General features: G+C 50.9%; 2 protein-coding genes across 7 annotated transcripts in view; one reads left to right on the forward strand and one right to left on the reverse strand.

Annotated features, from left to right (window-relative positions):
* On the forward strand, window positions 1–18,970 carry PTCD1 (pentatricopeptide repeat domain 1). Of its 4 annotated transcripts, none has more exons than XM_008983190.5 (8): window positions 1–222; window positions 3,874–4,352; window positions 5,756–5,896; window positions 10,117–10,335; window positions 10,746–10,847; window positions 12,056–12,874; window positions 13,752–13,934; window positions 17,994–18,970. In XM_008983190.5, exons 2-8 carry the CDS (start codon window positions 3,900–3,902, stop codon window positions 18,174–18,176), a joined length of 2,100 nt encoding a protein of 699 aa, XP_008981438.4. In that variant the 5' UTR covers window positions 1–222; window positions 3,874–3,899; the 3' UTR covers window positions 18,177–18,970. The 4 variants fall into 4 exon arrangements, with proteins under 4 accessions (XP_008981438.4, XP_008981444.4, XP_078212701.1 ...); XM_008983196.5 differs by having other exon boundaries at window positions 1–99; XM_078356575.1 differs by lacking the exon at window positions 13,752–13,934.
* BUD31 (BUD31 spliceosome associated protein) overlaps window positions 18,496–22,621 on the reverse strand; it is a 10,897-nt gene continuing 6,771 nt past the window's right edge. For all 3 annotated transcript variants that reach the window (XM_008983156.5, XM_008983180.5, XM_008983167.4), the window contains exons 4-6: window positions 21,094–21,216; window positions 20,119–20,285; window positions 18,496–18,710 (exon numbers count right to left, since the gene is read on the reverse strand). In XM_008983156.5, coding sequence (XP_008981404.1) covers window positions 18,660–18,710; window positions 20,119–20,285; window positions 21,094–21,216 — 341 coding nt within the window. In that variant the 3' untranslated portion in view covers window positions 18,496–18,659. The remainder of the gene's footprint in view (window positions 18,711–20,118; window positions 20,286–21,093; window positions 21,217–22,621) is intronic.

Raw genomic sequence — 22,621 nt, forward strand, 5'->3', positions numbered from 1 at the left:
GGGGAGCAGGTGACCCGAGGGAGACTTGGGTGCGCTGCGGGGATCTGGCAGGGCGCGACGCGGGCGCACCGGCGGAGAGCACTGCTCCGGACACTTCACGTGAGTTCCTGTGTGATCCTCGCAGGAGCCCCGGGACCTGGGCAGACACACCAGAGGGGCAGGAAGTGTCCGAGCCAGGATTGGAGCCGGGAGCGTCAGAGGAGGGAAACTGAGGCTGCAAAGGTCCGTGTGGAGAGGGTTCGGCGTTGGCCTGAGGGTCCAGGTGGGCGTCTGAGGAAGAGCGGGTCTCCGAGGAAGGACGGCCTCATCGTGTCTCTAATTGAGGATTTTTTCTTTTCTCGCTGTGGCCCCGGCTGGAGTACAGTGTTGCGATTATAGCTCACTGCAGCTTCAACGTCTCAGGCTAGAGCGATCCTCCCATCTCAGCCTCCGGAGTAGCTGGGATTACAGACGCTGCACGACCACGCTTGGCTAATTTTTTTTTTTTTTTTTTTTTTTTTGAGACGGAGTTTCGCTCTTGTTGACCAGGCTGGTGTGAAATGATGCAATTTCGGCTCACCGCTACATCCGCCTCCCGAGTTTCAAGCGATTCTCCTGCCTCAGCCTCCCGATTAGCTGGGATTACAGGCACCTGCCACCACGCCTGACTAATTTTGTCGTTTTAGTAAAGACGGAGTTTCTCCGTGTTGGTCAGGCTGGTCTCAAACTCTCGACTTCAGGTGATCCACCCACTTTGGCCTCCCAAAGGGTTGAGATTAAGGCTTGAGCGACTGAGCCCGTCTGGCTAATTATTTGAATTTTATTTTTATTTTCATTTTAATTTTTTTGTGCTTCAAGCCTTTGTTGAGGAAGGGAAAGTCTGGGGTTTATGTACAAGAGGAAAGGGAGGTGGAACATGTACCAAAAAAGTGGGCCCCCATATTCCCTTCTAGGTGAATTTTATTTTTAATTTTTGTGGGAGGGGTTGGGGGTCTTGCTATGCTGCCCAGGCTGGTCTCGAATCCCTGGCCCCGAGCCCCAAGCAATCCTCCTGCCTGGGCCTCCCAAAGTACTGGGATTATAGGCATGAGCCATTGTATGGCCTAATTCAGGGATTTTTTAACCAGGGTTGGGTAATGAACTTGTGTAGGAACAAAACGACATTATTTTCTCTCTGTGAAATTTAGCATTTATTTTTCCTATTGCTGGAGCAGCCTTAGCAGTGCCTGAAACTATGTCCTAATTTCAAGTGAGAGGAAGTGTAAAGGATAGTTCCAGAGAAGAGTTTGTGTGAGGCTGGGCGTGGTGGGTCACACCTACCAGTAACCACAGCACTTTGGGAGGCCCAGGCGGGCGGATCACTTGAGTGAGTTTTGAGACCAGCCTGGCCAACATGGTGAAACCCTGTTTCTACTTAAAATATAAAAATTAGCCGGGCGTGGTGGTGCACCCCTATAATCCCAGCTACTCAGGAGGCTGAGGCAAGAGCATCAAAGTGAGACAAAAAAACCAGTTTGTTCAGCATCTACCAGCTGTTATCTTAAGCTGTCATATTCATTATGAAATTATGATGGGGTTTTGTTATTTAATGCATTGAAAAGAAGCATCTATACTAGTATAGCAGAAATTTGTTTTTAAAGCATTTGGATATCTACTGGATATCATTGCTGTTTTGTAATTCTGTGTATTGCCCTTAAAGCACGTAAGGCAGGGCATGGAGGCTTATGCCTGCAATCACAGCATGTTGAGAGGCCCAGGCTGGAGGATTGCTTGAGGCCAGGAGTACTAGACCAGTCTGGCAACATAAGGAAACTCCATCTCTACAAAAAATTAGCCAGGCATTGTAGTGTGTGCCAGTAGTTCCAGTCAATTGGGAGGCTGAGGTGGGAGGATCATTTGAGCCCAGGAGTTGGAAGTTGCAATGAGCTATGATTGTGCCATTTCATTCCAGCCTGGGCAACGTGAAGACCTCATTCCAAAAAAAAATAAAATTATATAAACACCATCCTTGTAAGAAGGAGTGGCAGGGCTTGCCAGAAACAGAATGATAAAGGGCCCCCCTGCACTAGTTTCACGAAAATGCTGGTCAGGAGAGTCTTTCCGTAGGTTACATGGACCTGAGTTCAAAGCCAGCCCTGCCCAAGCTGGCCAGTATCATTCACTGCGCTGCTGTAGGACCCCAGCAAGTCTCTCCCCTTACTGGGCCTAGATTTTTTGTTTTTTTTTTTTAAGACAGAGTTTCCCTCTTGTTGCCCAAGCTGGAATGCAATGGTGATCTTACTCCACAACCTCCGCCTCCCAGGTTCAAGCGAATCTCCTGCCTCAGCCTTGAAAGTAGCTGGGATTACAGGCCCGTGACACCACACCCAGTTAATTTTATATTTTTAGTGGAGACAGGGTTTCTCTATGTTGGTCAGGCTGGTCTTGAACTCCTGACTTCAGGTGATTTGCCCACCTCGGCCTCCCAAAGTGCTGGGATTACAGATGTGACCCACAGCTCCCAGCTGGGTCTAGTTTTTTGTTTTTTTTTTTCCCACACAGAGTCTCACTCTGTCACCCAGGTTGGAATACAGTGGCCCAATCTCAGCTCACTGCAACCTGTGGCTCTGTAACCTCTGTCTCCCACATTCAAGTGATTCTCCTGCCTTAGCCTCCAGAGTAGCTAGGATTACAGGTGCAAGCTGCCACGCCCAGCTAATTTTTGTATTTTTAATAGAGATGGGGTTCACCATGTCAAGCTGGTCTTGAACTCCTGACCTTAAATGATCCACCCACCTTGGCCTCCCAAAGTGCTGGGATTATAGGTGTGAGCCACCGATCCTGGCCTGCTGAGCCTAATTTTTAATCTGCTCAATCTGCCATCACTTCAGAGACCTTTCCAATGGCAACCTTCTAATATAACCACACTTTAAAATATTTGAGGCTGCGCATGGTGGCTTATTCCTATAATTCCAGAGCTTTGGGAGGTCAAGGTGGGAGGATTGCTTGAGTCCAGGAGTTCAAGACCAGCCTGGGCACATAGTGAGACCCTGTCTCTGCCAAAAAATAAAATTAGCCAGGCATGGTGGCACGCATCTGTAGTCCCAGGTACTCGGCAGGCTGTAATGGGAGGATCACTTGAGCCCAGGAGGGAGAGGCTGCAGTGAGCTATGCCTGAACTGAACCTAGGCTTTCTAACCTCTGGGCCCACACTTCTTATTTTGTTATTATTAATTTTTTTTTTTCTGAGACAGTCTCAATATGTCACTCAGGCTGGAGTACAATGGTGCTGTATCAGCTCACTGCAAGCTCTATTTCCTGGGTTCAAGTGATTCTCCTACCTCAGTCTCCTGAATAGCTGGGTTTACATATGCACAGTACCACACCCAGCTAATTTCTTTATATTTTTAGTAGAGACGGTGTTTCACCATGTTGGCCAGGCTGGTCTCAAACTCTTGACCTCAAGTGCTAACACTGGTCTTGGCCTCCCAAAGTGCTGGGAGTACAGGTATGAGCCACCGCACCCAACCTGTTATTGTTTTTTTCTGACATGGAATCTCACTCTCTTCCTCAGGCTCAAGTGTGGTGGGGCAGTCACAGCTCATTGCAGCTTCATCTTCGCAGGTTCAAGTGACTCACCTGCCTCAGCCTCCCTAGTGGCTGGGATTACTGGCGCCCACCACCATGCCTGGCTAATTTTTGTATTTGTAGTAGAGATGGGGTTTCACCATATTGTCCAGGCTGGTCTCAAACTCCCAACCTCAAGTGATACGCTGGCCTTGGCTTCCCAAAGTGCTGGGATTACAGGCGTGAGCCACCGTTCCCAGCCTGGGCCCATACTTCTAACCACTTCTCTCTTTTTGCTTTTTGTGATTCGGAACTGAGTTGACTCTCAATTTTTCTGATATATACCAGGCCCTGGAGCAACAGGAAAGCCAGAAATGGACCTCATGAGACTCACTGGACTGTTCTCCAGGGCTCGCCCCATGGGACTGTTTATCCTGCAGCACCTGGACCTCTGTAGAGCCAGATGGGCAGGAGGCAGGGAGGGGCTGATGCGGCCAGTGTGGGCAGCCTTCAGCAGCTCCTCCTCTCAGCTGCCCCTTGGCCAGGAGAACACAGGCAGTCTGGGCTCTGACCCAAACCACTCCAACGCCAAGGCCACTCAGGAGGAAGACGAAGAGGAGGAGGAGAGTTTTGGGACCCTTTCTGACAAATACTCCTCTCGGAAACTATTCCGCAAATCGACAGCCCAGTTCCATAACCTGCGGCTCAGGGAACAGAGCAATGAGGAAGATGAGCAAAGGGAACCAGAGCCCAAACTATGGCGAGGCCGGAGAAACACCCCATACTGGTACTTTTTGCAGTGCAAACGCCTGATCAAGGAAGGGAAGGTGAGGGGCGCTTTGGGTTCTGAGGCTCCTAGCTTCTTTCCCCGGGTGGCTCAGTGTTTTGCAAGGGGTCACCCAATCTTCTCAGCCTCTAAGTATTGGGCTGCACAGGGCCCGGTCTGTGGACCTCCACTCTTTGCCTTCACCTACCCTGCTGAACTGCCAGCCTCATGGCTGTAAGTATCCCTACCCTTCTCCATCCTTGGCTGCAATTTTGTTTTATGTTAGTGTATTTTTATTGTCGAGGTGAGGTTGCACTGAGCTTATCTTACCACTGCACTCCAGCCTGAGTAACAGAAAAGACAGTCTCAGAAAAAAAGAAAGAAAAGAAAGGTGAATCCTCCACATCCTTCTGGGACTCCATATTCTTCTGGCACTCCCTACTTTAGTTTTTTTTTTTTTTTTAAGACGGGGGTCTCACTGTGTCGCCCAGGCTGGAGTGCTGTGGTGCAGTCTTGGCTCACTGCAGTCTCTGCCTCCTGGGGAATTCAAGCAGTCCTCCTGCCTCAACCTCCTGAGTAGCTGGGATTACAGACATGTGCCACCACGCCTGACTGATTTTTGTATTTTTAGTAGAGACGGGGTTTCACCATGTTGGCCAGGATAGTCTCGAACTCCTGAAATCAGGTGATCTGCCCACCTTGGCCTCCCATAGTGCTGGGGTTACAGGCATGAGCCACTTTGCCTGGCTCCTGCTTTAGTTTTGTTTGTCACCACTTGACATACTGTATATCTTTCTTAATTATCCTATTTCATGTCTGTCTTTTTTTTTGTTTATTTGAGATGGAGTCTTGCTCTGTCACCCAGGCTGGAGTGCAGTGGCTCAATCTCGGCTCAGTGTAGCCTCTGCCTCCCAGGTTTAAGCAGTTCTCCTGCCTTAGCCTCCCAAGTAGCAGGGATTATAGGCATGTGCCAACATGCCTGGCTAACTTTTGTATTTTTAATAGAGACGGTGTTTCACCATGTTGGCCAGGCTGGTCTTGAACTCCTGATCTTGTCATCGGCCCACCTTGGCCTCCCAAAGTGCTGGGATTACAGGTGTGAGCCACCATGCCCAGCCTTATGTCTGTCTTTCCACTCCAGAACATGAGCTCCAAGAAGGAGCTCCCACTCGTTCCCAGCTGTATCTGCAGTGGATAGACCTTGCCTGGCTCATTGAGGCACTCAGTAATTATTGTCTGAATCAACAGATGAAAATAACTAAGGAAAAAGGGAATGAAATGAAGCTTTACCAGGGGAATGATGTGAGGGTCAGGATAAGGCAGACAGCCTAGGGAGTTTGCAGTCACCCAGGGTCACCATCCTGCACTGTCTCAGGAGGGTCCCTCAGCCTCAACCTCCCCTCTCTCTGCCGAGGGTCTCTGGGACAGTCCTGAGTCGCTGTGCTGTTGCCTCTTCCCCTGCAGCTGGTCGAAGCCCTGGACCTGTTTGAGAGGCAGATGCTGAAGGAGGAGCGATTGCAGCCAATGGAGAGCAACTACACAGTGCTGATCGGGGGCTGTGGGCGGACCGGCTACCTGAAGAAGGCCTTCAAGCTCTACAACGAGGTGCCTGTGGTTGTGGGCAGCGGGGGCAGATCCCTGGTGTGGCGCTTGCTAGTGATTTATGCTGGGCAGGTGACTTTACAGGCCTGAGTCATCTTAAAATGACCACCATGTCATCTGCAGTGGTCCCCATGTTCCCTTGCTTTTTTCTTAAGACATGAGGTCTCAGCCGGGCACAGTGATCCCAGCACTTTGGGAGGCCAAGGCAGGCTGAACACAGGAGGTCAGGAATTGGAGACCAGCTGACCAACATGTTGAAACCCCATCTCTACTAAAAATACAAAAATTAGCTAGATGTGGGGGTGTGTGCCTGTAATTACAGCTACTCAGGAGGCTGAGGCAGGTTCAAGTGATTGAATCCGGGAGGCGGAGATTGCAGTGAGCCGAGATCACACCACTGCACTCCAGCCTGAGGGAAAGAGCGAGACTCCGTCTCAAAAAAAAGAAAGAGAGAGATGGCTCAAGGTTGTAATCCTAGCACTTTGGGAGGCTGAGATGGGCGGATCACTTGGGGTTAGGAGTTTGAGACCCAGCCTGGCCAACATGGTAAAACCCCATCTCTATCTACTAAAAATACAAAAATTAGGCAGGGTGTGGTGGTTCACGCCTGTAGTCCCAGCACTTTGGGAGGCCGAGGTGAGTGGATCACCTGAGGTCAGGAGTTCAAGACCAGTCTGGCCAACATGGCGAAACCCCATCTCTACTAAAAAGTACAAAAATTAGCTGGATGCAGTGGCAGGCACCTGTAATCCCAGCTATTCGGGAGGCTGATACAGGAGAGTTGCTTGAACCCGGGAGGCAGAGGTTGCAGTGAGCTGAGATTGCGCCATTGTACTCCAGCCTCGGAGACAGAGCAAGACTCTGTCTAAGGCAAAAAAGAAAGAAAATATACAAAAATTAACCATGTGTGATGGCACACACCTGTAGTCCCCGCTACTCAGGAGGCTGAGGTAGGAGAATCACTTGAACCTAAGAGGCAGAGATTGTGGTGAGCCAACCTTGGCACTGCATGCCAGCCTGGGCCACAGAGCAAGACTTTCTCTCAAAAAAAAAAAAAAGAGACGGAGTTTCACTCTGTTGCCTAGGCTAGAGTGTGATCGTAGCTCACTGCAGCCTCCTACTACTGGGCTCAAGAGTTCTTCCTGCCTCAGCCTTGCCAGTAGTTGTAACTACAGGTGTGTAGCACCTTATCGGGCTAATTTTAAAAATTTTTATAGAGGTAGGATTGTGCTGTGTTGTCTAGGCTGGCTTCTAACCCCTGGCCACCTGACTCAGCCTCCCAAAGTACTGGGATTACAGGCCACAGCCACCGTACCTTTTTTTTTTTTTTCCTTTTTTTGAGACAGACTCTCACTTTTTCGCCCAGGCTGGAGTACAGTGGTACAATCTTGGCTCACTGAAATCACCGCCTTCTGGGCTCAAGAGATTCTCATGCCTCAGCCTCCTGAGTAGCTGGGAATACAGGGGCAAGCCACCATGCCTGGCTCATTTTTTTTGTATTTTTAGTAGAGATAGCATATTACCATGTTGGCCAGGCTGGTCTAAACTCCTGACCTCAAGTGATTCACCCATCTTGGCCTCCCAAAGTGCTGGGACTATGGGACTATAGGCATGAGCCACTGCACCTAGCCCTTTTTTTTTTTTTTTTTTTGCAGTTACATCCAGTCCTTCTCTCCCACAGCGTGTACACACGTGTACCCTTCTTCTAGAGCTGGCACTTTGCAAAGGGCTCTCACTCCTCCTGGAAGTGGCTTTACTTTACATCCACTCACTTCTTAGGGTTGTTACATTTGTTATTCTCAGAACCAGGAAGCTATTTCCTTTATTTATTTATTTATTTATTTATTTATTTATTTATTTTTTTGTGAGACGGCGTTTCGCTCTTGTTACCCAGGCTGGAGTGCAGTGGCACGATCTTGGCTCACTGCAACCTCCACCTCCTGGGTTCAGGCAATTCTCCTGCCTCAGCCTCCTGGGTAGCTGGGATTACAGGTACGCGCCACCGTGCCCAGCTAATTTTTTATTTTTTATTTTTAGTAGAGACGGGGTTTCACCATGTTGACCAGGATGGTCTCGATCTCTTGACCTCGTGATCCACCCGCCTCGGCCTCCCAAAGTGCTGGGATTACAGGCGTGAGCCACCGCGCCTGGCTGCTATTTCCTTTATTTAGTTAGTCCTGTAGACTCTGCAGGAGAGGCATCTCTTCTGCAGCCAGAAACTGAGGGCTCCTGGGAACCCCAGGCTTCTCGTTGAGACATACTCTCATGGTCTCTAGTTGAAAGCAAGGGGAAGAAATTGCAGTGACAGATGATAAATTACTATTACATCCTTTTTAAAAAATTATTTTTGGCCTGGTGCAGTGGCTTATGCCTGTAATCCCAGCACTTTGAGAGGCCGAGGCAGGCGGATCACGAGGTCAAAAGATCAAGACCATCCTGACCCACATGGTGAAACCCGTTTCTACTAAAAATGCAAGAATTAGCTGGGCATGGTGGTGTGCTCTTGCAATCCCAACTACTTGTGAGGAGGCTGAGGCAGGAGAATCACTTCAACCTGGGAAGTGCAGGTTGCAGTGATCCGAGATCGAGTCATTGCATTCCAGCCTGGGAGACAGAATGAGACTCTTTTATTTATTTATTTTTTGAGACAGAGTCTCACTCTGTGTTTTTGAGACAAAGTTATTATTATTATTATTATTTTTTTTTTGAGAGAGAGTCTCACTCTGTGGCCGGGCTAGAGTGCAGTGGCATGATCTCTGCTCTCTGCAACCTCCGCCTCCCAGGTTCAAGTGATTCTCCTGCCTCGGCCTCCTGAGTAGCTGGTAATACAGGTGCACACCACCATGCCTGGCTAATTTTTGTATTTTTAGTAGAGACAGGGTTTCACCATGGTGGCCAGGCTGGTCTCAAACTCCTGACCTCAGGTGATCCACTTGCCTTGGCCTCCCCAAGTGCTGGGATTACAGGAGTGAGCCACCACGCCCAGCCAAAAGTTATGTTTTTTATTTTATTTATTTATTTTTTGAGACAGGAGTCTTGGCTGTGTCCCCCAGGCTGGAGTACAGTGGAATGATCTTGGTTAACTGCAACCTCCAGCTCCCAGGTTCAAGCGATTCTCCTGCCTCAGCCTCCCAAGTAGCTGGGATTGAAGGCACCCACCACCACCCCCAACTAATTTTTTTGTAGAAGACATGTTGGACAGGCTGTTCTTGAACTCCTGACCTCAGGTGATTTGCCCATCTCGGCCTCCCAAAGTCCTGGGGTCGTGGGCACGAGCCACTGCACCCAGTCTTGTTACTGTTTTTAGTGACTCACCTGCAGTGTGTCTCCCTTATCGAGTGTAAGCTCAGTAAGGACGGGCTGTGTCTGCTCTGCTAACTTCAGGGCTGGTGCCAGGCAGGTAGCTAGTCATCACTGCGCCTCTGTGGAGTGCAGCGATACACGCAGAGCCTACGTCATCCTCAGTGTAGGGACTGCCATCTTTGCTTTTCAGATAAGGAAACTGAGGCACAGAGTGAGGAAGGGACACGTCCAAGGCCTCCCCACTTGAAAGCACTGGGGCTGGGATTTGAGCCCCAAATACCCTGGCTCTAGCAGGGTTCTTTCTGCCACTGAGCTTCCTGTTGCCTACCCTCTGCCAGATGGCCCTTCTCTGGGTAGTAGAGAGTGCTGGGCTTCACTAGGGATTGTCAACCTTGAGCACTTGCCTCAGTCCCCTGGAGGCTCGATAAGCTGAGTGTCATCTACCTCCGGGTGTGTGACTCAGCAGATCAGGTGGTCCTGACAATGTGCATCGCGCCACTGGTTCAGGGCCACCCCTAGAGCACGGCAGCACACCCTCCACTTGCCACAGGTGTCCCCATTTTCAAGGTGATGGTGTCATCCCCATTTTCATGAGGAAGTGGTGCCCAGGACCCCTCAGGTAGTTAGCACTATAGGCCCTTTCCCCTTGACAGGGTGGCCTGAAGGTGGGGACATCAGGAAGACCCTGCTGCCAGCACCTGAGGCCTGGAGTGGGCTGACAGGTGCCCAGGGCAGGATGGCTTCTGTTTGGTCCATCTCCGGAGCTGGGCTTTGATGTGAACCATGGCTCTGCCTTAGAGCCTGGTCTGGTAGATTCTGTAATGGGGTCCTCTCCAGCCTCAGCCCCCTCTGGGGTGGCTGCTCACCTGTGTATACAGCTGATCTCGGGCCACCACTGAGAGCTTCTTCCATCTCCACAGATGAAAAAGCGGGGCCTGGAGCCCTCAGATGCCACCTACACAGCCCTGTTCAACGTCTGTGCTGAGTCTCCCTGGAAGGACTCAGCTCTGCAGAGCGCCCTGAAGCTCCGGCAGCAGCTCCAAGCCAGAAACTTCCAGCTCAACTTGAAAACGTACCATGCGCTGCTGAAGATGGCTGCCAAGTGTGCAGACCTTAGGATGTGCCTCGATGTGTTTAAAGTGAGACTTGCCCTGCCTTCCTGCTCCCTGTTGTGGGGCTGGTCCCATGTTGCAGGGGCGGGGCTGTGGTGTCTCTCTCTCCTCATGCAGGAAGGCTCAGGGAGGGTGAGACAGCCCGTGTTGGGCACTGGGGTTCACAGATGGATCCGATGAAACCCTGCCCTTAGGGGCCTCAGGCTGACTGGAGGGTGTGTATGCCACTGTGTGCTGTGTCCTGCTTTGTGCACTTGAGGAAAGACTTCCTGGAGGAGGTGTCCTTGATCTGAGTGTAGAGATAGGGTTTTGCTATGTTGCTCAGGCTGGTCTCAAACGCCTGCTTTGGCCTCCCGAAGTGCTAGGATTACAGACATGAGCCATGGTGCCCAGCCTGCTGTAGGTTCTCAGTGGGACCTCTTTGTTCCCTCCCCCAGGAAATCATCCACAAAGGGCACGTGGTCACAGAGGAGACCTTCAGTTTTCTGCTTATGGGCTGCATCCAAGACAAGAAGACGGGCTTCCGGTACGCCCTCCAGGTATGTCCTTCCCACCCCACCTTCCTGCCCTGCTTCCCCTGCGCCAGGGGTGTAAAATGGTGATCCTGTGAGCACCCTTGATGGCCCTGTGCTGGGTATTTTTATATCTGTGCTCTTTTGGGAAAACCCAGCAGCCACAGCAGCCTCCGTCTACAGATGGCAGGGAGAGGAGGCTTTTGGAGGTGGAATGAGGGCAGCCCCCATCTCTAGCACTCTGCTTTGCAGTCGACTCAGACCCTCTAAACTCACCATCCCTGAAAGACTGCCACACATTCACCTGGGGACTTGTTCAGTCCTCCCACAGCCCCGCCAGCACTTCTGCAGGTGCGACCCAGGAGTCACTCATTCATTCATTCATTTTGAGACAGAGTCTCACTGTCGCCCAGGCTGGAGTGCAGTGGTACGATCTTGGCTTACTGCAACCTCTACCTCAGAGGTTCAGAGGATTGTCCTGCCTCAGCCTCCCAAGTAACTGGGACTACAGGTGTGTGCCACAATGCCCAGCTAATTTTGTATTTTTAGTAGAGATGGGATTTTACCATGTTGACCAGGCAGGCTCGTCTTGAGTCCCTGGCCTCATGTGATCCGACTGCGTGGGCCTCCCAAAGTGCTGGGATTATAGATGTGAACTACAGCTCCCAGTTAGAAAGCTTTTTATTTATTTTTATTTAAAAAAATTTTTTTAAATTGTTTTGTCAGAGTCTTACTCTGTCTCCCAAGCTGTAGTGCTATGGTGTGATCTCGGCTCACTGCAACCTCAACCTCCATGTTAAATGTCTCACTTTAGCCTCCTGAGTAGCTGGGACTATGTGCATGCACTACCACACCCAATAATTTTTATATTTTTAGTAGAGATGGGGTTTCACCATGTTGGGTGGGCTGGTCTTGGATTCCTGACCTCAAGCAATCAGCTCACCTTAGCTTCCCAAAGTGGTGGGATTACAGGTGTGAACCACCACGCCTGGCCTGTTTTTTCTTTTCTTTCTTTCTTTCTTTTTTTCTTTTTTAATTTTTCCCCGGAAGATTTAGAATTGAGGCCTGTTTGTTTTGATGCAGGGTCTTGCTATGTTGCAGGGTCTTGTCTGGAAGTCCTGACCTCAAGGGATCCTCCCACCTGAAACTCTCAAGGCCCTGGGATTCCAGGCGTGAGCCCTGTGCCTGGCTGCAGCATGGGAGCACTGAGCTGACGTTTGTCTCTCCCCTGGCAGGTGTGGCGGCTGATGCTGAGTTTGGGGCTACAGCCAAATCGGGACATCTACAACCTGCTGTTGGTGGCAGCTCGGGACTGTGGCCTGGGGGACCCCCAGGTGGCCTCAGAGCTGCTTCTAAAGTGGGAGGAGGTGACCCTGCTTCAGCCCCTGGTGGGCAGGCAGCGGCCAAGGAGGACATCCCAGGTGAAGGCAGGCAACCGCATGTCAACCATGCTGCATGTGGAGGCCCTGGAGAGGCAGCTGTTTCTGGAACCTTCTCAGGCACTTCGGCCTCCAGAGCCTCAGGAAGCCAGAGTGCCCAGCAAGGCCCAGGCAGAGGTGGAAACTGAGGCAGATCCCAGCCACACAGAGGCCCTCACCCCAGTGGCCCTGAAACCACCTCCTGTGGAGCTGGAAGTCAACCTCCTGACCCCTGGGGCTGTCCCTACCACTGTGGTCTCTTTTGGGACAGTGACCAGCCCAGCTGACCGGCTAGCCTTGATGGGGGGCTTGGAGGGCTTCCTGAGCAAGATGGCAGAGCATGGGCAGCAGCCCGACATCAGGACCCTCACGCTACTGGCCGAGGTCGTGGAGCCTGGGAGTCCCATGGAGTCCTTGGTGCTGGCCCTCCCAGATGTGCACCAGGTGGAGGCCGACCTGACGTTCTTCAATACGCTGGTGAGAAAGAAAAGCAAGCTGGGAGACCTGGATGGGGCTAAGGCACTGTTACCGGTCCTGGCAAAGAGGGGCCTCGTCCCCAACCTGCAGACATTCTGCAACCTGGCTATCGGGTGTCACAGGCCAAGGGACGGTCTGCAGCTCCTCACAGACATGAAGGTGAGTGGACCGGGGCCTGGGCAGGATGGCCATGGTGCTGAGGAGCACTCTGTGGCTCAGGAGGAAAATCAGGGGGAGTAGGGGTTCCCAGAGTCCCCCAGGACCCCTACCTGGACATGACGAGCTGTGAGTTGGGGCAAGGAGAGTGGGTCGAGGAGTTTCCAGTGTAGAATAGTCTTTAGTCCCATTTTGGGGGAAGCAGATCTCGGTGAGTGCTTCAGGGCTGGGCGTAGCGAGCCACGGGCATTCCCATCTGGAAGAGAAGGCGGCCGTGGGGTGACACTGAGGGGGTGGGGACAGGCCTCGGCCCTACACTCTGGAGGGATGGCAGGGATTCCTAGGGGGAAGAATTCCTAGGGGGCCGAGGGCAGTTTTCAAAGCTCTCGAGATCTCCTGTGCTTCCCACCCAGTCCCTACTGGAAGTGCTGCATACATTTCATCTGACCGTAGCAGAAGCTGCTTCCTGGGTTGTTGGGGTCCATCATCCTCTTGCGGTTTTCCCAGACCCTACCGGGCTTACCCAGCCAAGGCTCGCTGCTTTTCTAGGCTGACCACCATCTTCCAGTGACTGTGTGTCACCAGGAACCTCACACCGGGAATGAGGAGGTGGTGTCCCCCGCGTCATTTTCTGCCGGAGTCAGTTGGTGCCTGAGAGCAGCACGGGCATCCTTTCCCACAGCTTCTTCAGGGCAGAGGGGAGGGGCCGGGCTTGGCTTTCCTGCTGGAAAGGGACCTTCAGCCCATCGTTGCTGCCAGGTTTGCCTTGCTGGCCCTGGCCGCTGGTCCTGGGAGCTAGCCTGATTGATAGAGGGTGGGAGCTGCTGGATCCCAATGGCTGCCATCATCTTGCTGATGCTGTGATGTCCATGTGTTCTAGAAGTGCCAGGTGACTCCCAACACCCACATCTACAGCGCCCTCATCAATGCGGCCGTCCAGAAACTGGACTACACCTATCTCATCAACATCTTGAAGGACATGAGGCAGAACAGTGTCCCGGTGAATGAAGTGGTCATCCGCCAGCTGGAGTTTGCAGCCCAGTACCCTCCCACCTTTGACCGGGTGTGTGTCCCAAGCTCAGAAGCACATCAGCTCCTTCACCATTGCCACCCCACACCACCACCCACCCCAGTTCTGGCCCTTGGGATTGTGTTCCCATGCTTGAAAACTGTCCAGCAGCTTCCCTTAGAAGTCCCTAAGTCCATAGAACACAGCCTGTGAGTCCCCGTCTGCATGGCTCATCTCATGTCTCAGGCCAACCTTGCCTTTGCTGCCTCTGTCTGTCCCACTGGCTTTTCGTCACTTCCCAGAGGCCACCAGCCTCTTGCCTGCCTCAGGCCATTGGTGGTCCTACTGCCTCAGGTGCCACCCACTTTCATGGACTGGCTACTTCTCCTGTAGGTCTTGGCTTAAGTGGCTCTCAGAGATGCCCAGTTGGCCGCCTGTCCCACCTGGGGTGAAAGTCTTCCCTCCCCACCGCTTCCTGCTCTGTTCCTTTATGCCGTGTCCCACAGTCTTGGAGCATGTGCTCACAGGTGGCCCTGGCCTTCCCTGTTTCACAGGCTTCTGGAGGCAGAGGCTGTCTGCCATGCCTGCCTGGATCCCTAGCACCTGCACGTTGCTGGGGGCTCTGTATAGGTTGTTGCTTGTTCAGGGACTGGGCAGGCAGTGAAGTGGCATCATCGTCTGGGGTAAATATCCAAGATTCATTGCCTCACGCCAAGGAAATCAAGGATGTGGACACATAGTGAGGTTAAGGCCAGGCACGTTGTCTCATACCTGTAGTCCCAGCACTTTGAGAGGCCAAGGCAGACCAACGAGACAAAACCCCATTTCTCCTAAACTCCTGAGGTCAGGAGTTCGAGGCCAGCCTGGCCAACGAGACAAAACCCCATTTCTACTAAAAATAGGAAAATTAGCTGGACGTGGTGGTGGGTGCCTGTAATCCCAGCTACTGAGGCACAAGAATCGCTTGAACCCAGGAGGCAGAAGTTGCAGTGAGCTGAGATTGAGCCGCTCTACTCTAGCCTGGGCGATAGATGGAGACTCAGTCTCAAAAAAACAGAGGTTAAGATTGGAAGTTTAATAGGTGAAAGAAAGAGAAGAGCTCTCTGCTTGCAGAGAAGGGTGCAGGAGAAATAGGTTGCCCCTTCTGCAGTGAATGCAGGTTTTATAGATGAGCTTGAGTAGGTGGTGTCTGATACACAAAGGACGAAAAATATTGGTTGGGCCAAGTGTGCCACTTACATAGCATGTGTAACAGCTGGCCCTCCCACCCTAATCTTTTATCATGCAGCTAGGTTCTCTACCTGGCCAGTGCCATGTTGCCTGGTTCTTTACATGTGAAGACAAAAGGGAAGATGGGGCCTCCATGTTGAATATACCTGACTCCAGGTAGTCCTTTTCTGTTGGCACAGCTGCCAGCATTCCCCCATGCAAACTTCCAGCTTGCTTATCTATGTCTGCAGCTTAATTTTTCAGGCTGCTCTGTTAGAAAAGAAGTGGTTTGGGGGTTGCTTTTTATTAAAAGGAAAATTTCGCCAAGGACTCTGTTGCCCTTACTATCTGCCTGTCTCCTGTATCAGCAGGAACAGGACAGAGTGTTGGAATCGGCTTTGTCACAGCCACAGCCTCTCCCTGCTATTCTGAGGGTATCAGGCTCTGGGGGTTTGGCTTTTGGGTCCATCAAGTCATACTCTGTGCTGAGCACCTCTGGAGCATCCAGAGTCACTGTGGCTTGGAGCACAACCCAGATGGGGTGGTGACAAGTAAATGTGCAGGGACACACACAGTCAGAGGGTGTGGGGTCAGGAACACCATGCAAATATCATACCTGAATGCCATTTTGAGGGCTTCCTACAAATGGGTGGGGCAGCAGTGGAGATTGTGCCTGGCGGCTGAAGGCATAGCTGGGCGTCTTTGAACTGTGTATCTTTGCTTTTAACTGTTGGTTGCAAGTTTTTTCTCACTGATTCCAGGGTTTTTTATGTTCTGGGTACTGGTTTTTGTTGATTACATGTTGTGTGTATCTTAGAGGATTGTCTCTTCACTTTGGTGTAGGGCTCACAAGGGGTCGCCTTAGGTTCAACTCAGCAGTCACAAGACTATCATGGGCCTAAAGCATATGGTATTTAAGTCACAGACAGACGTCCCTGACTTAAAGATGGTTTGACTTAGGATTTTTCAACTTTGCAATGGTTTTATCAGGATGTAATCCTGTAAGGATCGACCAACAGCGGGGTTACAGTTTCTACAGAATGCATATCACTTTTGCATAATTATAAAGCCTGCCGAGGTGGGCGATCACAAGGTCAAGAGATCAAGACCATCCTGGCCAAAATGGTGAAACCCATCTCTACTAAAAATCTAAAAATACAAAAATTAGCCAGATGTGGTAGTGCATGCCTGTAGTCTCAGCTACTCAGGACAATCGCTTGAATTCGGGAGGCGGAGATTGCGGTGAGCTGAGATTGTGTCACTGCACTCCAGGCTGGCGACACAGCAAGACTCCGTTTCAGAAAAAAATGGACCCTCTGCTGTGTTGCCAGCAATAGATGCATTTTTCTTTTTTTTTTTCTTTTTTTGAGATGGAGTTGAACTCTGTCCCCCAGGCTGGAGTGCAGTGGCGTGATCTTGGCTCACTGCAACATTTGCCTTCTGGCTTTAAGCAATTCTTCAGCCTCAGCCTCCCAAGTAGCTGGGATTATAGGTGCCTGCCACGATGCCTGACTGATTTTTATATTTGCAGTAGAGATGGGGTTTCACCATGTTGGCCAGGCTGGTCTTGATCTTGTGATCCACCTACCTCGGCCTCCCAAAATGCTGGGATTACAGGTGTGAGCCACCGTACCCGGCTGTCCCTTGTTTTTTTTTTTAAAGTCAGGGATCACTTTATTGACCAGGGCAGAGTGCATTGGCACCATGATGGCTCACTGTAGCCTTGACTTCCCAGGCTTAAGTAATCCTCCCACCTGAGCCACCTGAGGACTTGACTAAAGGCATGCATCACCATATCCAGCTAATCTTTTTTTTTTTTTTTTTTTTTTTGAGATGGAGTTTTGCTCTTGTTGCCTAGGCTGGAGTGCAATGGTGCCATCTCGGCTCATTGCAACGTCTGCCTCCTGGGTTCAAGTGATTCTCCTGCCTCAGCCTCCCGAGTAGTTTGGATTACAGGAATGCACTACCACGTCTGGCTAATTTTTTGTAATTTTAGCAGAGATGGTAGTTTCTCCATGTTAATCAGGCTGGTCTTGAACTCTCGACATTAGGTGATCTGCCTGCCTCTGCCTCCCAAAGTGCTGGGATTACAGGTGTGAGCCACTGCGCCTGGCCCAGCTGATTTTTTAGATAGGGATTCACTGTATTGCCCAAGATGGTTTGATCTCATGTCATCCACCTGCTTTGGCTTCCCAAAGCACTGGGATTACAGGCATGAGCCACCATGCCCAGCCAGTAGGTTGATTTTTTATTTATGATGGGTTTATAGGAGCAGAACCCTGCTCTCAGGAGCATCTGTACTCATATTCCCTGATGATGGTGGACTTGTTTATATTTGTGATTCTGTTCAGTTTTGCTTTCTGTGCTTTCAGGCTGTATTCGGCCCCTGCAGGTTTAGAATTGTCCAGTCTTTTGAGTCACACCTTTTATCATTGTGTGGTAGTAGCTGTATGTCAGACAGATAGTCGTTGTTGGCTGTTTTGGTATATTCCAGCCCAGTTTCTGCCTGGTGCATCATTTATTTTTTCCCACCTCTGTGGAGCCCATCTCGGCAGTGTTGAGGTGACAGGGGGTGGGGCCCAGCAGGCTGTAGAGGCAGAGCTGGTGGGACCTGGGGGCCTGGAGTGGCAAGCACCGATGGAGGAGCACAGTGGTGTATATTTGGGAGAATGCTGTCAGGCAGATGGGAGTCTGGGCCTGCCCTGGAGTACCAGCTGGGACCTGTTTCTCTGCAGTAAGCTACTTCCATAGTGCATGTTCACAGCTTTTCTGCTCTGTTCCCGGCAGCCACCTGGAAGGGAAAATGGCAGCAACCAGCTTCCTTCAGGCCTGAGCCAGCTGCTGAAGTTTGGAATTAGCTGTAGGTAACAGACAGTGATTCTAGCCTCACTTTTCTAATTCCAGTACAAAGGGAAGAACACCTACCTGGAGAAGATTGATGGCTTCCGAGCCTATTACAAGCAGTGGCTGAAAGTGATGCCCGCAGAGGAAACCCCGCACCCTTGGCAGAAGTTTCGGACCAAGCCCCGGGAGGACCAGGACACCGGCAGGGAGGCTGATGTGGACAGAGGCCTTGGGGGCAGGTGATGGGGGCACGACTGGAACAATGTGCTCGGCCCTCAGTGCTCTGTGAGAGCCCCAAGACAAGTGAGACGGTGTCACCTCCCGCCTAGGGGATGAGCCAGGCCCTGAAGAACAGCTGTAGTGTGTCACAGGTGTTGATGCAAGAACACACGCTGGGCCCAAGGTGCCTGCACTCCCGGCCGGCAGATCCATGGCAGTTCCAGCCGCCTTCAGGTGTCACCTCACACACCAAAAGGGGCCAGCACTGAGCTGGGGCATCTGGTCCCTGGGGCCTGGTGCTGCCCCCAGGCCAATGCTCTGAAAGAACAGACGCGGGACCCGAGAGGTTTAAAGGTTTTATTTTTACAAATCACAGCTGATGAGCAGCAAAGTCTTCCCTGTAGAGACCGTGCTCCAACTCGGGCCTGGGGCACTGCTCCCAGGAAGTGGGTGGCGCCACAGGCAGGAACCTGAGAAGTCCAGAGTCCAGGGTAGAGAGCGCCAGCCTCAGCCAGAGCAGCCACGGCAGCCGCAGTGTGTGCACTCGATGATGCGGCCCTGCAACAGAGGAGGACAGTGAGACAATCGATGCCTGGGTGCCACGCTTGCCCCTGTGTACTCGCACCAACCTTCCCATGGAGGACCTGCCAACAGGCTGTATAGGGACACACCTCAGAAACCCTTCCTGACAGCTCTGGACGGGAAATTTGGCTCCCTCATGAAGGTGGAAACAGCTACTGTTGACACTGAGGTTACATCTGTATATGTATTTGTAATACATTATGCAAATCCAGTACACATTTGCCAGTCAAGAAAAAGCAATCGGTGTGAATGAGTCTCGTTATTCTGCTAAGTGAGTGTGACAGACCCTGCATGAGCAGAGGTGGCTCTGCTACTGCTTGGGGACTTCAGGGCGGCCTCTGGGCTGGGACACACTGGTGAGGGAAAGGGCAGGAGGCTTTGTACTTGAGTCACACCCTGCTGCCCAGAGCCCCCCAGTAGCTGATGTCTGTAATCCCAGCACTTTGGGAGGCTGAGGTGGGCAGATCATGAGGTCAGGAGTTGGAGACCAGTCCAACCAACATGGTAAAACCCCGTCTCTACTAAAAATACAAAAATTAGCTAGGTGTGGTGACGCACAGCTGTAATCCCAGCTACCAGGGAGGCTGAGGCAGGAGAATTGCTTGAACACGGGAGGCGGAGGTTGTAGTGAGTCGAGATCACACCACTGCGTTCCAGCCTGGGTGATAGAGCGAGATTCCATCTCGGGTTAAAAAAGACAGTGATGGTAACATGAAAGTATCACTGCCAGGCGCGGTGGCTCAAGCCTGTAATCCCAGCACTTTGGGAGGCTGAGGCGGGTGGATCACGAGGTCAAGAGATCGTGACCATCCTGGTCAACATGGTGAAACCCTGTCTCTACTAAAAATACAAAAAATTAGCAGGGCATGGTGGTGCATGCCTGTAATCCCAGCTACTCAGGAGGCTGAGGCAGGAGAATTGCCTGAACCCAGGAGGCGGAGGCTGTGGTGAGCTGAGATCGCGCCATTCCACTCCAGCCTGGGTAACAAGAGTGAAACTCCGTCTCAAGAAAAAAAAAAGATCACTGTGAGGACTGAGGCAAAGGGACAGGAACTCCCACCGAGTGGCCACCCCTCCCTGATGTTACCCTGCCACCACCTCAGGAGTAGGGCTTCTTGCCACCATTATCCGAAGTGAGGAAAGGAGTTCAGTAATTTGCCCAAAAGTGGAGTTGAGATTGGCCCCAGACCTAACAAACAGTCACAGCCACACACTGCCTCTCAGAGTCCTCAACAGAGGGACCCACTCCTGGGAGGGAGAGCCAGCAGAACATTCAGGAACAAAATGACATTCCAGTCCAACCAAATAACGTAAGATCCCTTGGAGTTGACTAGGGCAGAATTTTGAGCTGAAAATAACATCAAGTGTGAGCATCAGACATTACCACTTCCAGCTTGCTTTTGGGTACGCGGCAGATGCAGTTCGTCCCAAAGTTGGTGTCCCGTGTCTGAATGCACCGCAGGCAGCACAAGTTCTCATATCCTTGCTTTTTCCATTTTGCGATCAGGTTTTTGTCTGCATAGCCTTCTTTGATACAATATTCGTAGAGTTCTGTCAAAAATGGGGAAAGGGTTTCAGGCCACGGTCTAACAAACCTTCCCACCCCAGGATCAAAAAGAGCATTCACCGGGTGTGGTGGCTCACTCCTGTAATCCCAGCACTTTGAGAGGTTGTGGTGGGTGGATCACCTGAAGTCAGGAGTTCCAGGCCAGCCTGGCCAACATGGCAAAAGGCTGTCTCTACTAAAAATACAAGGCCAGGCGAGTGGCTCACATCTGTAATCCCAACACTTTGGGAGGCCAAGGCGGGTGGATCACGAGGTCAAGAGATCGAGACCATCCTGGCCAACATGGTGAAACCCCATTTATACTAAAAATACAAAAATTAGCTGGACATGGTGGCGCATGCCTGTAATCCCAGCTACTCAGGAGGCTGAGGGAGGAGAATTGCTTGAACCCGGGAGGCAGAGGTTGCAGTAAGCCGAGATCGTGCCACTGCACTTCAGCCTGGTGACAGAGAGAGACTCCTTCTCGAAAAAAAAAAAAAAAAAATTAGCTGGGTGTGGTGGCATGTACCTGCAATCCCAGCTACTTGGGAGGATGAGACAGGAAAATCGCTTGAACCCGGGAGGCGGAGGTTGCAGTGAGCCGAGATTGTGCCTCTGCTCTTCAGCCTGGGCGACAGTGAGACTCTGTCTCAAAAAAAAAAAAAACCAAAACCAAAAAAATCCAGCCAACATTGACTCCCCCAAATTTTTAGTAGTAAGAAAAATCATGACTTGCACAGGTTGTGAGAATAAGGACTGTGGTTTCTTCAGTAACTCCAAAGGGACTCAAATTTGAAAGGCTTGACTAATTACCTCTGCTGATGGCTTTCCGCTTGTAAAAGAGGTCAAAGATATAGCGGGTTTTCTGATGGTGGATCCTGAAGATGGGCCACAGAGATTCCACTTTCCTCTTTCCCTCATGAGGTTCTGTTTCAGCTGGGGAGAAACAAAGTATGTGCTTAAGGGAACAGGTTGCTCTACACAGGATTTTCCTTTTGTAAATAACTAGTGCTAATGAATAAATACCACTTCACACTCACTAGGATGGCTATAATCAAAATTATGGCACAGTAACAAGGGTTGGCAAGGACGTGAAGAAATTGGAACCCTCATACATTCCTGGTGGGAATGTAAAATGGTGGAGCCACTGCAGAGAACAGTTAAGTAGCTCCTCACAAAGTTAAACAGGCGGGTGTGGCGGCTCCCTCCTGTAACCCTAGCTACTCAGGAGGCTGAGGCAAGAGAACTGTTTGAACCCAGGAGGCAGAGGTTGCAGTGAGCCAATATCAGGCCATTGAACTCCAGCCTGGGCAACAGAGAGAAACTCCGTCTAAAAAAAAAAGAGTTAAATGGGTGGCTCATGCCTGTAATCTCAACACTTTGAGAGGCTGAGGTGGGCAGATCATCTGAGGTCAGGACTTCAAGACCAGCCTGGTCAACATGGTTAAACCCCGTCTCTACTAAAAATACAAAAATTAGCCAGATGAGGTGGTGGGGTCTGTAAGTAATCCCAGAGACTCGAGAAACTGAGGCAGGAGAATTGCCTGAACCCAGGAGGTGGAGATGGCAGTGAGCTGAGATCAAGATCATGACACTGCACTCTAGCCTAGGTGACAGAGAGAGGCTCTGTCTCAAAAAAAAAGTTAAATATAATTACCACATTATCCAGCAGCAATTCCACTCCTAGCTACATACCAAAGAGAACTAAAAACATGTGCACACACAAACTGGTACATGAAGGTTTCTAGAAGCTAAACAGTAGAAAGAACCCAAATCTTCACAAATTGATGAACAGATGAACAAAAATGTGATCCATCCTTATAACAGAATATTATTCAGCCATGAAAAGGAATGAAGGGCCAGGCATGGTGGCTCACACCTATAATCCCAGCACTTTGTGAGGTTGAGGTGGGCGAATCACTTCAGGTCAGGAGTTCGAGACCAGCCTGGTCAACATGGTGAAACCCCGTCTCTACTAAAAATACAAAAGAATTAGCAAGGCATGGTGGCACATGCCTGTAATCTCAGTTACTTGGGAGGCTGAGGTGGGATAATCATTTGAACCCAGAGGTGGAGGTTGCAGTGAGCTGAGATCACGCCACTGCACTCCAGCCTGGGCAATAAAGCAAGATTCTGTCTCAAAAAACAAAACAAAACAACAACAACAACAAAATGTGGGGGAATGAAGTAAGTACTGATATATTCTTTTCTTTTTTTTTTTTTTGAGACGGAGTTTCGCTTTTGTTACCCAGGCTGGAGTGCAATGGAACGATCTCCGCTCACTGCAACCTCCGCCTCCTGGGTTCAGGCAATTCTCCTGCCTCAGCCTCCTGAGTAGCTG

Source organism: Callithrix jacchus, chromosome 2 (assembly GCF_049354715.1).
Source record: "Callithrix jacchus isolate 240 chromosome 2, calJac240_pri, whole genome shotgun sequence".
Classification (NCBI taxonomy): domain Eukaryota; kingdom Metazoa; phylum Chordata; class Mammalia; order Primates; family Cebidae; genus Callithrix; species Callithrix jacchus.